General features: G+C 42.0%; 1 protein-coding gene across 1 annotated transcript in view; it reads left to right on the forward strand.

Annotated features, from left to right (window-relative positions):
* LOC143962333 (extracellular calcium-sensing receptor-like) overlaps positions 1-17368 on the forward strand; it is a 33727-nt gene that overhangs the window by 12323 nt on the left and 4036 nt on the right. The window contains exons 3-6 of the mRNA XM_077471632.1: positions 2945-3107; positions 5511-5802; positions 8492-9310; positions 16796-17023. Coding sequence (XP_077327758.1) covers positions 2945-3107; positions 5511-5802; positions 8492-9310; positions 16796-17023 — 1502 coding nt within the window. The remainder of the gene's footprint in view (positions 1-2944; positions 3108-5510; positions 5803-8491; positions 9311-16795; positions 17024-17368) is intronic.

The following is a 17368-nucleotide window of genomic DNA, read 5'->3' on the forward strand; positions in this document are numbered from 1 at the left end:
AACTGTGTGTTTCTTTTTATGACAATAACTTGCATATAAGCCTTTAAAATAAGCACTTTTGGTTTTTCATGTTAGTGTAGACTTTAACGGGGTTACGCGGATTTCGATTTTGCTGTGAACACCGCATAATGTTCGGTTTTTGCCGAACGTCCGAGCAATCAAAGTTCTCCCATCCCTAACAAGCTAGGTCAGCCTTTCTCCACCAGGGTTCCTCGAGATGTTGCTAGGCGTTCCTTGAATAAGAAGCCATTTCTGCCTCACAGACAAGTTCCCACTGACACTAATGATCTTTTTATCTATCTGTAAGACGGGATTCTTCCCACTAACCACAAATAGAAGGATTATTTTTCCCCTTGTCCACCCCACTAATGTACCATGAGTTATAATATAATATAATATAATATAATATAATATAATATAATATAACATAAGATCTAATAATTATAAGCCTGAGCCTGTTTTTTTTTTTTTTTTTTAGTTTTTTACATTTATAAATTTGTATTGGCTTTTCTTTACATAGTACACTTAACAAATATAGTAATCATATAAGGTATACTATACCCAAGGTATTAAGTAAGAAGAAGAATATATAAATATAACTGACAATGAAATGTATCTCCTAAAAAAATAGGGACATAGCAAATATGCTAACAAAATCAAATAATTAGACCAGAGACCACATTGCAGCCAGGGGCCCTGATGCGGCCCTTTGCTTGCTTTTATACAGCCCTTGGGGCACTTTTTCTTTCACTGACACCAATGAAGGGGCACAAGTCCTACCAATGACACCAACAATGGGGCACAGTTCCTTCTAATGACACCAACAATGGCGCCCAATGATGGGGCACAATTCCTCACAATGACATCAATGATAGGGCACAATTCCACTCTGCAAGAGCAGTTGCTCCACAGCTTAGTAAATGAGGGGAGCCCTGCTGACTTCCATCATCCAATCAAGTGGAAGCAAAAATGCTGTAAGGCCGCGTACACACGGGCGGATTGTCTGTCCAACTTAGTCCGCTGAACCGTGTTTCAGCGGACAATCCGCTCGTGTGTGGGCTTCAGCAGACTTTTTCAGCGGACAGTCTGGCGGACTAAGTCTTTCGGAATTTCCGTAATTTTGTCCGTCCAAACTTGGTTTCAGCGGACAGTCCGCTCGTGTGTAGGCAAGTTGGACGGACTAAGTATGGCGCATTCTCAGAAAGGATTTACACGCCGAAGGTTGCATTGCAGTGTATTGGACGTCGTATTTCTAGTCCCGTCGTACGTGCTGTACACGTCATCGCGCACGCTTTCAGCGGACTGTCTGTTCATCGCGTGTGGTCAAGTCCGTTCATTCAAAAGTTGAACGGACTGTCTGTCTGATTGTCTGACGAACTTAGTTGGGCAGACAAGCCGCCCGTGTGTACGCGGCCTTATTTTTATTTTTCCTGTCACAAAATGGGGTATTCTTTGCAAAGTGAAGCTTTACCTCATTTTCTAAACCGTGGGAAGTAGCACAGTTTATTCACCTTTAGCAAATCAACCCCGATGTCTGTTATAATGCTATGTGTGATTAATGAATCTGCCCAGGTTTGATTCACCAAGGATTTAGTAGATTCAAAGTTCAGCAAACCTAATAGGGAGTCCCACTGTAGTCTTTGAAGGTAAATCTTGTTAACTTCTGGATATTTTTAGAGCTGATAGAAAAACTACTGTAAAAAAAAAACAAAAAAAGCATGGGAAGCTGGTATCTGCCATTTGGAACATGTACTGGTATAAAAAAATAAAAAAATAAATACCATATATCAGTAGGAGGGTCTTTTCATGTGGTTTTGAGAGCAACATTGAAAGATACATAAATCCTTTAAATAACATGCTTGTGGAATGCCTTAAAGTTGGTCCAAATCATTTGGTGGAGGGGGGATTATGGTGTGTGTTTTTTTTTTTTTTTTTTTTTTAAGCGGTTGATGAAGGGAAATCTTAAGACATCAGAATATCAAGACATTTTGGACAATTTCATGCTCCCAACTTGTGGGAACAGTTTGGGGATGACCCCTTCCTGTTCCAACATGACTGCACACCAGTGCACAAAGCAAGGTCCATAGAGGCAGGGATGAGTGAGTTTGGGGTGGAGGAACTTGGCAGTCCTGGCCTCAACCCAATAGAACACTTTTGGGATGAATTACAGCAGAGACTGCGAGCCAGGCCTTTTCATCCAACATCGGTGCCTGACCTCACAAATGCTCTTCTGGAAGAATGGTCAAACATTCCCATAGACACACTCCTAAACCTTGTGGACAACCTTCCCAGAAGAGTTGAAGCTGTTATAGCTGCAAAGGGTGGGCCAACTCAATAGTGAACCCTACAGACTAAGACTGGGATGCCATTAAAGTTCATGGATGTATAAAGGCAGGTGTCTCAATACTTTTGACAATATAGTGTATAAGTACCTCTGTCCTATAGGAAAGCTAATTTAGCCTGCTCTGTGCATGGCAAAGTCTAAGCCCTATCTAAGGGCTCTCAGCCTTGGGCATTCCATCTTCTCACCTCATGTTCTCTACTTTTTTACCTTCTCCCGCCTCATGTTCTACAATAACATTTTGAAAAGACATTTGAGCACTGGAAATCTCTTGCATGAAGAATATATATGAGTGTAACCATCTGGGGACAATTTATCCCAGTTGGGGTTACCACCTGCACTACACAAGGCCCAACTGAGCAGTGACACTGCCATAGAATGGTGGAGAGGCTCAGAGTCCTAGCTTACCTAGGTGCAAAAGAATTGGCAGCCAAAGAAAACAAAAATGACCTACCTTGTTAAAATAAGACTATGTAAATAAATCATGATTCCTGTTTGTATGGAATATTACCATTTTATTCATTTTGTTGACAGGTAGTCCCTAAATTATGGTCAGGTTACACTTTAGTCTCTGGGCCTTTTTCCTTACCCCTTTTATTCCAGGTTTTTACAGTGAAGACTCCCATTGTCAAATGGATATCATGGGGCTTAGTGGCATTGTACTTCCAGGAGATGTAATATTGGGGGCCATGTTACCAGTTCGTGTTGCTGATGTCTACCAGTATCTTTCATTCACTTCAAGACCTCCTGCTCCAACCTGTACACGGTAAGTATTTCCAGTTCCTTTATGGGGCATCAAAGATATGGAGGAGCTGAGGAACTCTCAGCTGAGGAACTTTAGCAAATTGGTAATATTTTGAGATATGGGTCCATGCTGTTTTACTTGGGTCCTTTCCTCTGTAAACACCCTCTGGATGATAGTTGGGTATAAGGTCTGCTATCAGTAATATAGGTGCTCCAAGCTCAATCACCTTTTTGCTGTAGAGATACTAGCTATTTTGCTTAGCTTTCCAGGTTGGCATCTTTATAGATTTTTTTAAATCAAATTTAAAACAAAAAAGTTGGCTATTTATTCCTGGCAAGCAGTATCCTAATAATAGATTTTACGTAATACTGTCAGAACTGAATTTTGGTCCTTTCTGTCAATTCTACCTACAAAACATCCACCTACTATATACAAATTTTAATCTCAGATTTTTGCTCGAAAGGGTTATATTAATCTGCTTCTTACAACAATGTAACAAAGAACATTGTATATGCAGCATATAAGGCATCTATCTATCTATCTATCTATCTATCTATCTATCTATCTATCTATCTATCTATCTATCTATCTATCTATCGATATATATATATATAGATAGATAGATAGATAGATATTTATAAATATATATATATATATATATATATATATATATATATATATATATATATATATATATATAGTTGTGCTCATAAGTTTACATACCCTGGCAGAATTTATGATTTCTTGGCCATTTTTCAGAGAATATGAATGATAAACACAAAAACTTTTCTTTCACTCATGGTTAGTGTTTGGCTGAAGCCATTTACCATCAATCAACTGTGTTTACTCTTTTAAAATCATAATGACAACAGAAACTACCCAAATGACCCTAATTAAAAGTTTACATACCCCAGTTTTTAATACTGTGCATTGCCACCTTTAACATCATTGACAGCTTTATGTCTTTTGTGGTATTTGTGGATGAGGCTCTTTATCTTCTCAGATGGTAGATCTGCCCATTCCTCTTGGCAAAAAGCCTCCAGTTCCTGTAAATTGTTGGGATGTCTTGCATGAACTGCATGTCTGAGATCTCCCCAGAGTGGCTCAATGATATTGAGGTCAGGAGACAGATGCCACTCCAGAACCTTTACTTTATTCTGCTGTAGCCAATGACAGGTCGACTTGGCCTTGTGTTTTGGTTTATTGACATGTTGGAATGTCCAAGTACGTCCCATGCGCAGCTTCCTCGCTTCCTTTTGACCACATTTCCTGTGCCTTTGTAGTTCACACATCCCCAAAACACCAGCGATCCATCTCCGTGTTTCACAGTAGGAATGGTGTACCTTTCATCATAGGCCTTGTTGGCTCCTCTCCAAATGTAGCATTTATGGTTGTGGTCAAAAAGCTAAATTTTGGTCTAAACACTCCAAATGACTTTGGACCAGAAGTTTTGAGGCTTGAATCTGTGCTGTTTGGCATATTGTAAGCGGGATACTTTGTGGCATTTTTGTAGTAATGGCTTTCTTCTGGCGACTCGACCATGCAGGCCATCTTTTTTCAAGTGTTTCCTTATTGTGCATCTTGAAACAGACACACCACATGTTTTCAGAGAGTCCTGTATTTCACCCGAAGTTATTTATGGATTTTTATTTGCATTCCAAAAAATGTCCTGGCAGTTGTGGCTGAAATTTTAGTTGGTCTACCTGACTGAACAGAACCCTTCATTTTCCAGTTCTTGATTAGAGTTTGAACACTGCTGATTGGCATTCTCAATTCATTGGATATCTTTTTATATCCCTTTCCTCTTTTATACAATTCAACTACCTTTTCCCACAGATCCTTTAACAATTATTTTGCTTTCCCCATGCATCAGAATCCAGAAACCTCAGTGAAGCACTGGATGAAAGATACAAGGGTCTGTCAGTCTAGAAACTCATTGACCTTTTATACACACACACTAATTACAAGCAAACAGATCACAGGTGAGGATGGTTACCTTTAATAGCCATTCAAACCCCTTTGTGTCAACTTGTGTGCATGTTATCAGGCCAAAATCACTAGGGTATGTAAACTTTTTATCATGGTCATTTGGGTAGTTTCTGTAGCCATTATGATTTAAAAAAAAGTAAACACAGTTGATTGATAATAAATGGCTTCAGTCAAACACTAACCATGAGTGAAAGAAATGTTTTTGTGTTATCATTCATATTCTCTGAAAATTGACCAAGAAATCATTCTGCCAGACAAATGGCCAAGAAATCATTCTGCCAGGGTATGTAAACTTATGGGCACAACTGTATATCCCCTCCTGAAGTTGATGCCATGACCAACTCCTTGCTAAAGATAGGCACATATCTCTAACACAGGCATTAACCCTTCATAAATGTTTCTACATATGTTAACATTTTTCTTTCTTTCCGCAAGGCTTCACTTTGGCTATTTCCAGCAGCTTCAAGCCCTGTTATTTGCTGCAGAAGAGATAAACAGAAATGAGGACCTTCTTCCCAATATAACCTTGGGGCTCCAGTGGTATGACACTTGTGCGGTGATTCCTGTGAACACAGCCGCAACTTTACAAATACTAACCGGACTCCATGTGGCCATCCCCAATTATCAATGTCTACACAATGCTCCTCTCAGTGCTTTTATTGGCTCTGCTTCCTCCACCCACTCTATAGCTGTTGCCAATATTCTGGGGCTCTATCGCTACCCTCAGGTAACACACTGTCATCTGTAAAAAGATTGAATAGTGTAAAGGGAAGCTATACAAAGAGAATACAAATCTACAGCTTTGTTGACCTAGTTGTCTGGTTATCATGCTGATCTTTTGGCTTCACTATTTCTTGAGTCCCAGAGCTAGAATCAGTCAAAATGCTGAGACCCCAAAAAAGTTTTGGAGGTTCTAAGGGGACCCTAAGGGGACCCTTCATCAGGACTAAATGAACACAAATAAGTATAATAAATATATTTACTATATTGAATCAATATTTTTAATTACTAAATTAATATGTATTATACTTATTTGTGTTCCTTATGCCTTGACAAAGGGAGCCCTTTAGAAGCTCTGAAACATGTTGTCTTCCTCTTTAGATGTTTTATGATAAAATTAGCTTTTCGTAGTCTCTCCGTATTTCGCGGCTATAATGAATTGCCCGTCCGACAATACACATAACAGCTCATTGATAAAAACGGCATGGAATTTCCCCACAGGGGAACCCCGAACCAAAATTTAAAAAAAAATGCATGGGGCCCCCCTAAATTCCATACCAGTCCCTCCAGGCCCCCAGATCCCACCCTCCCTGTGTGAATTTTTAATGGGGTACAAATGTACCCCTACCATTTCACAAAAAAAGTGTCAAAAGGGTTAAAAAACACAAGAGACGGTTTTTGATCTCCATCCTCTTCTTCATCTTCTTCTTGCTCCGCTCTTCTCGGCCCGCATCTTGCTCCTGCTTTTTCTCCGCTCCGTCCACACGATCCACCTCAGTGCGAGTCTTCGGCCGTGTGACGCTTCTGTTCTTCTGACACTTCTTATATAATGGAGGTTGGGGCCACCCGGTGACCCTGCCCCCTCTGACACACGGGGAAAGCCATAGGGAAGTGAATCGGGGGAACGGGATCTGGGGGTCCCCATGTTAAAGGGGGCTTCCAGATTCCAATAAGCCCCCCGCCTGCAGACCCCCACAACCACTGGGCAAGGGTTGTGGGGATGAGGCCCTTCTTCCCATCAACATGGGGACAAGGTGGTTGGGGTGGGCCTCTACCCCAAAGCACCCTCCCAATGTTGAGGGCATGTGGCCTGGTACGATTCAGGAGGGGGCGGTCTATCGCCCCCCCTCTTTTCCTGCAGCCTGCCAGCCGCGAGTAGTTTTAAAAGAATTTTTTTCCTTTAGAAATGTAATTTTGCTGTCAGACAGTTGTAAACACTTTTTATGACAATACCATGCATATAAGCCTTTAAAATTAGCACTTTTGATTATTCATGTTCGTGTCCCATAGATTTTAACGGTGTTCGCGTGTTCGAACAAATTTTTTGCCCGTTCGCATGTTCTGGATGCGAACCGAACAGGGGGGTGTTCGGCTCATCCCTAATGTATAGCCATTTTTTTTTTTTTTGCATAGAGTTTTGAATAGAATTGAGAAGGTTTAAACCTGTCAGCTTATTTTTTGCTCTCTGTAACCCTTTGTGGAGATTTCTCTTCACTTCCTATATAAGAGAGTGGGGGAAATCTATAAAATAAGAGAAAGTACCCTTTTGGACAGTTTAAACATGTGTCCCAAGGGGAGGGCTGGCAGATTTAGGCCTGGGGGGCAAGTCCAGTCAAGTGGCCCATAGAGCCAGTGGTGGCAAAGTGATGGATCAAGGAAAACAATCTAAGGTTTTACATTATTACAAAGGTGGGGTAAGGGCAGGGAGGACAATGTGGCCCTCCAGAGCCCCTGGGGGACTTGTACCACCATGGCCTCCAGGAACTAAAGTGCAAACAAGTCTCTGTATGAATCCCTCAGAGCTGAGGGGGATTTGGACCAAACGTTAAGCTCATTCCTTGTTGGTAGTAGTAGAGTTTTCTAAAGCCTTTGGAAGGTATCAAAGGCAACCCAAAAGCTTGCATCTTTAGTAACTCAGGTTAGTCAGTAAAAGGGTATCACCTAAACGCCAAATTTTTATTAGCACATTTTAAAACCTATCTTAGTCAAAAGGTCAAGAAGGGCATCTGACTAACCAAAACCCCCAGAGAATGTGGGACAGGTACCATTTAACCATTTTTGAGGTAAACCCGGCTAATAAAGAAAAATAGGGACAGTGGGTGGGGAAATGGTTTAGGTTTTTACTCTCCACTCCTCACACACTTAAAAGTTATGACAGCTCCAATTACCACAGACAGCCCAGCCATTAATGCTCTAATAGTGCTGCAATATGTATTCAATATTACTGGTTGACCCAGGCAGTATGCCAGTAAAACACTACCTGTCCTGGGGTGGACAACACTTACTATCTGTTTTGTACAGTCTCTATGGGAAAGCAGTGTTGTCACTCAAGTCAGCGCTCCTAATTTGGACTACAAAAACTTTCCACTCTGTGCATCTCCATAAACTGGGTATGGGGATTTTGTAGATATTGTAATTCACAGAAGATAGCTGGGAAGGCAGATAACATTGTTTGAGCTTTCAGCTCAGTGTACATGAAGGTATTCTGCCAAGATTCCAGCACAAAGGGTTCAATTTACTTTTTAACCAAGGGCTCCCCAGAGTTATGTAAGTTAGTAAAATAAGCCAATTTTTGTTGCCAACCGAAGATCTCAATGTCTCGGGAAATGGCATACTTGATTTTACTTAATGGAAATATTAATGCAAACTAAAGCACACGAAGAAGGAATTCACTTTTCCTAAATTTTCTTGAATAGGTCAGTCATTATGCCACAAGCTCCCTCTTGAGTGACCGTAAAAAATTTCCTTCCTTCTTTCGAACTGTTCCAAGTGATGCATTTCAATCCAAGGGCCTGGCTAAGCTAGTTTTGCATTTTCATTGGATATGGATTGGTCTTCTGGCTGTGGACAATGACTACGGACAGCAAGGAATTCAGCTGGTCAAACAGGAGATTACCAAGGCTGGAGCCTGTGTGGCCTTCACTGAGAATATTTTGACCAGTAAGCAAGATCGCAATGCTCCACACATTGTCAAAGTTATAAAGCAGTCAGTGGCCAGAATTATTCTTGTGTTTGCTCCTGGTCTTGATTTGCTGCCAATTCTTGATGAAACGACAAAGCAAAACATCACTGGAAAAGCATTTGTTGCCAGCGAAGGGTGGTCCACAACTACTTTACAGAATATGGGAGCCTTTGCTCATCTCCTTGTTGGAACAGTTGGTTTTGCTTTTTACAGCGAGGGCATTCCAGGGTTTCGTCAATATCTTTACAAGATCCATCCTAATATGACTTTGGGAGGAAACCTGGTGAAGTCATTTTGGGAGGAAGCATTCAGCTGCAAGTTTCCGAATAGTAAGAATTTGCTAATCCAAGAAAAAGTTTGTACTGGAGAAGAAAGTCTAGACAGTGTCAAGAACAGCTACAATGATGTCTCCAATTTACGGGTGGCCTACAATATCTACACCGCAGTTCATGTTGTGGCCAAAGCTTTGCAGGATCTCCAAAACTGCCACAAAGCTGGAGGTCCATTCTCTTATGGGAGTTGTGCAAATATGCACAGTTTTACCTCCTGGCAGGTAATCTCATATTAGTACTTTAATATATACACTAATGGTCAAAAACTTGTGGACACCTGACCATGACCTTATATGAGATTGCTGATCTAAAACCATGGACATTATTACAGCATTAACTTCCCCATTTTCAGCTATAACAGCCTTCCCTCATTTGATAGGACTTTCTACAAAATTGTGTAGTGTGTCTGGGTCAATTCAGCCACAAGAGTATTTGTGAGGTCAGGTACTGATGTGAGGCACAAATAACTGTCTCACAATTGGCATTCCAATTCACCCCAAAGGTGTTTAAGAGGGTTGAGGTCAGGGCCCTCTGTGCAGACCACTTATCCCGCGTACATACGATCGGACTATCTGGCGGACTTAGTCTGGCAGACCAGAGTCCGCCAGACAATTTGACCATGTATGGACTCCGACTGACTTTTTCTTCCCAAAAGTCCAGCGGACTTTGAAAGAAGTATTGACTCAAAATTGTCCGCCGGACTCTGCTTTCCAGCAGACAATCTGCTCGTCTGTGTGCTAGTCCGTCTGACTTTTCAAATGAACGGACTTGCCCACACAAGGGGTAAAGTCCGTTCATTTTTAACGCGACTTGAGGTACAACGAAACTAGTGAAGGAAGTCAATGTCACCGCCTCCATCAGCGAGATTGACACCTTGCTAGCCCCGTCACCTGGTATGGATTTTAAGGGGAACCCCTACGCCGAAAAAAGTCCATACCAGACCCTTATCCGAGCACGCAGCCTGGCCGGTCAGGAAAGGGGGTGGGGATGAGCGAGCGCCCCCCTGAACCGTACCAGGCCGCATGCCCTCAACATAGGGGGGTGGGTGCTTTGGAGAAGGGGGGCGCCCCAAAGCACCTTGTCCCCATGTTGATGAGGACAATGGCCTCTTCCCGACAACCCTGGCCATTGGTTGTCGGGGTCTGTGGGCGGGGGCTTATCGGAATCTGGGAGCCCACTTTAATAAGGGGGGCCCCCAGATCCCAGCCTATGTGAATGAGTATGGGGTACATCGTACCCCTACCCATTCACCTGGGGGAAAAAGTAGTAATAAAAAAACACACAACACAGGTTTTTAAAGTAGTTTAGACAGCTCTGGGGGTCTTCTTCCGCCGGATAGTCTGTGTGTACGCGGTATTTGTGGAACGGAATAGAACCTTCCCAAGACATGTTACCACAAGGTTAAAGAACAAAATTGCCCTAAATGCTGTAAGAATAGTACCCTTAGCTGGAAACACCTAAACTGAATCCTTGTGAGGGGTGTTCACATACTTTTGGCCATATAGTGTAGATGAATGGCCATTTAGTGCAGATAGATATACATAGATTTTTCTAATTTGGTACAGTTGGATATTCTGGATGTATAGGAAGTATACTGAATGATGTTCTTGTAGTTACTGCACAAAGCTTTATTTGTCATTTACTGTTAATAATGATCTTTCCGTTTCAATACAGAGCCACTGTCGATTTTGAAAACTATCAGTGGGAAGGTGAATAGAATGTATTGCATACCCTGTTGGTTTACAGAATGCACCCTACCTCCCCTCCTAGTAGCAGCCACTCTGTAAGTGGTCCAGGGGAGCCACCCCCCTAGTCCATGTGCCTGGCCCCTAATCTGCACACAATTTTTTTTTGAAGCACGTTATTAGAGCCTGAGTCTCTAATTTGCTTAAAAAAGTAAGTACATATTCACTATTGTCTCCTGCTACTCCTCCCAACCAATCAGGAAGCGGGTCTTTGGACCCGATTTGCCAAGAGCAGAAGCGATCATATTGGCTGGGAGCAGGGGGAGGCATAGAATAGGAGACGCAGGGGGAAGCAGGCAAAGCCCACGGCCTGGATGGGGCTTATGGATGGGTGAGTGACAAGGGTGGGGTTTTTGATGTCCGACTGACCGATCGACTTGCTGAGCAGCGGTGGGCTTTGACTGACTGACCGATTGACCGTCTGAATGAACGGGTCAGGTGATTTGTTCGCTAGCCCCCGCTCAAAAAAAAATAGAGAAACAGCCACCACTGTCCCCTCCCCAACCATCTTCCCTATGTAACTGGCTCACATTTCATGTATGGGAATTCATTGCTACAATAGTGTATTAATTGCTGGTGAGATGTTCTCTAAGACACACCCACTTGTCAAGGGATGAAGAAATGTTACTATAATGGGGGATTTTAATTATTCAGATATAGACTGGGCAGATGTCAGATAGTAAATGCACCAACAAGAAACAATACATTACTAGAGCTACTGATTACTAACAACACAGACCTAAGTGCAGATGTAGAAATATGGGGCAACTTTGGAAACGGCAAAAACAGATCAATTTGTTTCAGCATAAATGACAGAAATAGGAAACCCAAGTGTAATACATGTACAATGAATAAAAAATAAAAAAACAACTTACCTAAACTGAACACTTTGCTGGACAATATTAAACGGGATAATATTCTAAGAGCAAAAAAACAGAGGAAAATGGCAGTGCTTTAAGAGCATAATAAACAAAGGTATTGGTCAGTGCACAGGAAATAAGTTTAAAAAAGCCAAAATAAATCCTGGGTGGATAAACTCCAATGTAAAAATGCATATAAAAGCAAAAGAAAAGAAAGGCATTTAAAAAATATAAGGCTAAAAGGGCATTGTCAGCATTCCAACATTACAAAGAATGTAATAAGAAATGTAAGAGTGAAATCAGGGCAGCTAAGATAGAACACGAAAGGCCCATAGTAGAGGAGTTTAAAAAAAATAAAAATTCTTGGGGTAAGAACGTTAAAAAGGGAAGCCAGAAAATATTGGCCCCTTAAAGGATGGTGAAGAGAATTTGGCTACAAAAAACAGATAGAAGGCAAAGTAGACAATATAACTTTTGTGCAAACCAATCAATATATATTACCAAAAATATGTAGAAGAATACATATCAGCCTAAACTGAGAAAAAAATTGTCTTTTTAAAAAAAAAATTGGGGATATTTATTATAGCTGAAAGTACAAAATATTGTGTTTTTTTTTCAAAATTGTTGCTCTTTTTTTGTTTATAGCGCAAAAAATAAAAACCGCAGAGATGATCAAATACCACAAAAAGAAAACTCTATTTTTGGGAAAAAAGGATGTTACTTTTGTTTGGATACAGCATGAATGACTGTGCGATTGTCAGTTAAAGCTTCTGGGCAGGGCAGGACTTAGGGTGGTGGGGGCCCCTGGGCTTGAGTCACTTTCGGGCCCTACCTTCTATACATTATCGTATTTATCGGCGTACAACTCGCGCCGGCGTATAACACGCACCCCAAGTTTTGGAGGGAATTTTAAGGAAAAAAAGCTTACATTTAAATGCCAATCAATGCAGCCTGACAGTGTCATTTGCAGTCTTGTCAGTGTAGCCTTGTCATTTATAGCCTTGCCCCAGTGTCATTTCCAGCCTTGTCATTGCAGTCTTGAAGTTTAAAAATGGAGCCGCCGAGATACAGAGTCCTGTGTATCTCGGCGGCTCTCGGATCCTCTCGGCGGCTCTCGGATCCTCTCGGTGGCTCTCGGGTCCTCTCGGCGGCTCTCGGATCCTCTCGGCAGCTCTCGGGTCCTCTTGTTGGCTCTCAGGTCCTCCCGGCGGCTCTCAGGTCCTCTCGCAGTCCCGAGCGGAGCCGAGAGTAGTGTACTCAGCTCGGCTCACAGTCACGCTCAGTCCCTGTGTTATGTCCATCATAACATAGCTGATCCCATGCTATTGGAAAACTACACAGGTTCCAAAAATATTGGAGTGGGTGAAAAGGGTGGAGCAAATTAGGTTAATGGAAGAGTCGATACACAAATTACAAGATATAGAAGGGAAATATCATGGGACATGGCAACAATGGCTGACATTCTTGGAGAGGGGGGATTGTCGTGCAAAACTCGAGGGATAAGGGAACAGAGAGGGAGGCGAATAAGAAGTGGGAGATAGAGGGGCATACCTCCCCCTTCCCTTTTTCTTTCTTTTTTTTTTGTTTTGGTTTGCCCCTGGGCCGAGGGAGGGGGGTAAGAGGGGAAGGAGAGGGTTATTGAATTGGATCGTAATGTGTAGGAAGAGGCGGTGAAAGAAGACCTCTAAATAAATTGTATTAAAGCTTTTATAAATTTGATATGTATAAAGAGGAAAATGAAAAATAAAGAATATATAAAAAAATGTCCATCATAGGTCGGGACTGGGTGTGACTGAGCGGAGCTGAGCAGAGTACACTCGGCTATGTATCCCGGCGGGGCCCCCTATTGGGCGGGGTCCATGGGCTTGAGCCCAGTCAAGCCCAATGGTAAGTCCTGCCCTGCGTCTGGGGCTGAAGTGGTTAAGGAACTCAGGCAGGTGTTAACTAGACCATTGTTACTAATTTTTATGAACAGTTTACTGACTGGAATGGTACCAGCTGATTGGAGTAAAGCCAACGTGACACCAATTTTAAAAAAGGGCTGAGATATATCCTCGGGAATTACAGGCCAGTTAGCCTAACATCAATATTATGCAAGCTATTGGAGGGGATGATAAGGGACTATATACAAGATTTTAGTAATGAAAACAGTATCATTAGTATTAATAAGCATGGATTCATGAAGAATTGTTCTAGCCAGACCAATCTATTGACCTTCTATGAAGAAGTTAGCTGCCACCTAGATAAAGGAAGGCCTGTAGACGTAGTGTATCTGGATTTTGCAAAGGTATTCGATACAGTTCCCCACAAACGTTTACTGTACAAATTAAGGTCAGTTGGCATGGAACATAGGGTGAGCACCTGAATTGAAAACTGGCTACAGGGGCGAGTCCAAAGGGTGGTGATAAATGGTGAATACTTGGAATAGTCTGGTGTGGAAAGTGGGGTCCCCCCAAGGAACTGTTCTGGGACCAATCCTCTTTAATTTATTCATAAATTATCTAGAAGATGGGATAAACAGATCAATCTCAGTATTTGCCAATGATACGAAGCTAAGCAGGGCAATAACTTCTATGCACAAAGTGGAAACCTTACACGAAGACCTAAACAAAATAATGGGATGGGCAACTACTTGGCAAATTAAGTTTAATGTTTAAAAATGTAAGGTAATGCATTTGGGTGCCAAAAGTACGAACACAAGTTACTCGCTAGGGGGAGAACCTCTGAGCGAATTTGCGATGGAAATAGACCCGGGGGGGGGGGGGGGTCCTAGTAGATGAGAGGCTCAGCAATGGCATACAATGCCAGGTGGCTGCAAGCAAAGGTAACAGAATATTGGCATGCATTAAAAAGGGAATTCATTCAAGAGATAAAACAATAATTCTCCCACTCTACAAGACTCTGGTCTGGCCACATCTTGAGTATGCAGTCCAGTTCTGGGCACCAGTTTTCATCAAGGATGGGCTGGAGTTGGAAAGAGTCCAGAGAAGGGCAAAAAAGATAATTAAGGGACTGGAGGACCTCAGCTATGTGGAAAGACTACAAGCATTGAACTTATTCTCTCTGGAGAAGAGATGCTTAAGAGGGGATATGATACAAATACCATACTGGTGACCCACCCTAGCATAGGAAAAATACTTTTCAGTGAAAGGGAATTTAAAAAGACATGCGGCCATTCACTAAAATTGGAAGCGAAGTGGTTTAACCTTAACCATTTCATGACCGTCGAACAACGATATACGTCCTTTCTTTGAAGGGGGGTATCATTGTTATGGCAGCAGCTATCTGCCATAACTCCGGTATCTTCTTCAGCCGTCAGTCCGGTTCCTGATAAGAGTGTTCTCTGTGGCGGATTCGCTGCAAGATCACTTTTATCGGTGGCGGGAGAGGGGCACCCCACCTGCAGTGCTCTGATGCCCTCCTCCACTTACCGGATCCGTCTACAGCGGCAGAGGCAATCAGATTTCACCCTTGTTGGGCATGGAGACAAGTGAGGGGAAGATGGCCCCCACCCATCTCCATAACAAGGCAGGGCAGAAGCGACATCAAAACGTCACTTCTGCCCATAGCTCTTAAAGGGACATTTTTTTATTTTTTATAATTGCATTTAAGTGTAAATATGAGAACTGAGGTTGATCGGTAGAGCGAGAGCAATAGTTCTAGACCTCCTCTGTAACTTAAAACATGCAACCTGTAGAAGTCTTTAAATGTCGCCTATGGAGCTTTTTAATGGTAAACGTTTGTCACCATTCCACCAGCGGGTGCAATTTTGAAGCGGGACATGTTGGGTATCAGTTTACTTGATGTAACATTATCTTTCACAAAATAAAAAAAAATGGGCTCACTTTACTGTTGTCTTATTTTTTAATTCAAAAAAGTGTATTTTTTCCAAAAAAAGTGCTCTTGTAAGACCGCTGCGCAAATACATTGTGACAGAAAGTATTGCAACGAGCGCCATTTTATTCTCTAGGGTGTTAGAAAAAGAAATGTATAATGTTTGGGGGTTCTAAGTAATTTTCTAGCAAAAAAAAATGTTTTAAACTTCTAAACAACACATCTCAAAAAGAGGATTGGTCCTTAAGTGGTTAAACTGCATAGAGGGTCCTTTACTGTCAGAGCGGTAAGGATGTGGAGTTCTCTTCCACAAGCAGTGGTATCAGCAGGGAGCACCGATAGTTTAAAAAAACGATTAGATAGGCAACTTAATGACCACAACATGGGTATACAATGTATGATTGACATAAGCACATACACACACAAACAAACACAAACATACACATCATAGGTTGAACTGGATGGACTGGTGTCTTTTTTCAGCCTCACCAACTATGTAACTATGTAAACTTCAGCTTTGCCCTCTATTACAATGAGATAGCCCAGGTAATGCCATGTACCTGAGAGATTTCAAGATGATTCATGGAGACGACATGACCTTCCTGACAAATTAATATAATGAAGGATGATCCTCCTATTGAGTTGGGACTAGGTCAGAAGAACCCCTTAAATAATATTCAGGTCTCAGGGAACTCCTGCAAAAATGTATTTATTGGAGGTCAGCACCAGCAGGAATAACGTCCTTTAGATTGTTGATCAGTGGAAAGAACGTCAGTGGTGGCCAGAATGCCAGCCTTGTAGACAGTTAAAAAGATCATTGGTGTCATGTAGCTGGGTCAGCCAAGTGGCATTGGATATGGAACTATGCAGGCACCATCAGATAGGAGGTCAATCAGCCGCAGCCCAATAAACCCCAAACAACCTCTGGAGGAACCCCGGGGTCCCACAGAATCCTAGTTGAGAATAGCCAAACTATATTGAGAAAGGACATTGTGAAACAATCAGTCAATTCTTCATAGCAGAGAAAGTACAGTATATAGTTTAGCTAGTGGGGTTTGAACTGGATTTACACTTTAAAGGCCAAGGGGCAAAACAATATGTTATAGCAGTACTCTTGCTGCTTAGTTTTACCTAGTTATAATAAGGGAAATAATGCTGCTGGTACATTGGTATATGTATGGCATGGTATGAATAAAATAATTGTGTTTTAAAAGCTACTCCATTGTAAGCATACAAACAACATTCTCCTTTTTTCTTCATTGTACAGCTGCTGTATTATATGAAGAGGGTGAGGGTCACTTTGAGCAATGGGAGAGAGCTTTACTTTGATGAGAATGGAGACCCACCAGCCATCTATGACATTGTAAACTGGCAGATGACCCCAGAAGGAACTATAAGACAGGTCAAGGTTGGAAGTTATGACACCACAGCTGCTTTTAGTCAGGTCTTCATCATCAACTCCAGCCTTTTGTTGTGGGCCACAGAAGACCAAGAGGTAAGGTCAAAGTGAATACCAGGCACTTACTAAGCCAAAAACTTTAATTCTTCATTTTGGAGAGAACAGATGTTTTAATTTCTGTCTGAGTTGCCTTCACTTCCTGACAGGTAAAATGTTGAGCAGGATAGGAACAGTGTTGCCAACCTACCAGATTGAAATTTACTGACTGAGCTATGGCCTCACGAACGAACCCTGAACACGTGACTTCAACATCTTAAGTACCCTTCCCCAGACTCCTCAGCGGGGCCAGACGCACCCACCGATTGGCTCCGGGGAACACTGATACCTAACAACCAGGCCTGGTTCTGGGCCTGTCATGTGCACCTAACTGTACACATGACC

This window comes from Lithobates pipiens, unplaced genomic scaffold (assembly GCF_037356315.1).
Source record: "Lithobates pipiens isolate NorthernLeopardFrog02 unplaced genomic scaffold, aLitPip1_a1.2 Scaffold_8, whole genome shotgun sequence".
NCBI classification, from domain to species: domain Eukaryota; kingdom Metazoa; phylum Chordata; class Amphibia; order Anura; family Ranidae; genus Lithobates; species Lithobates pipiens.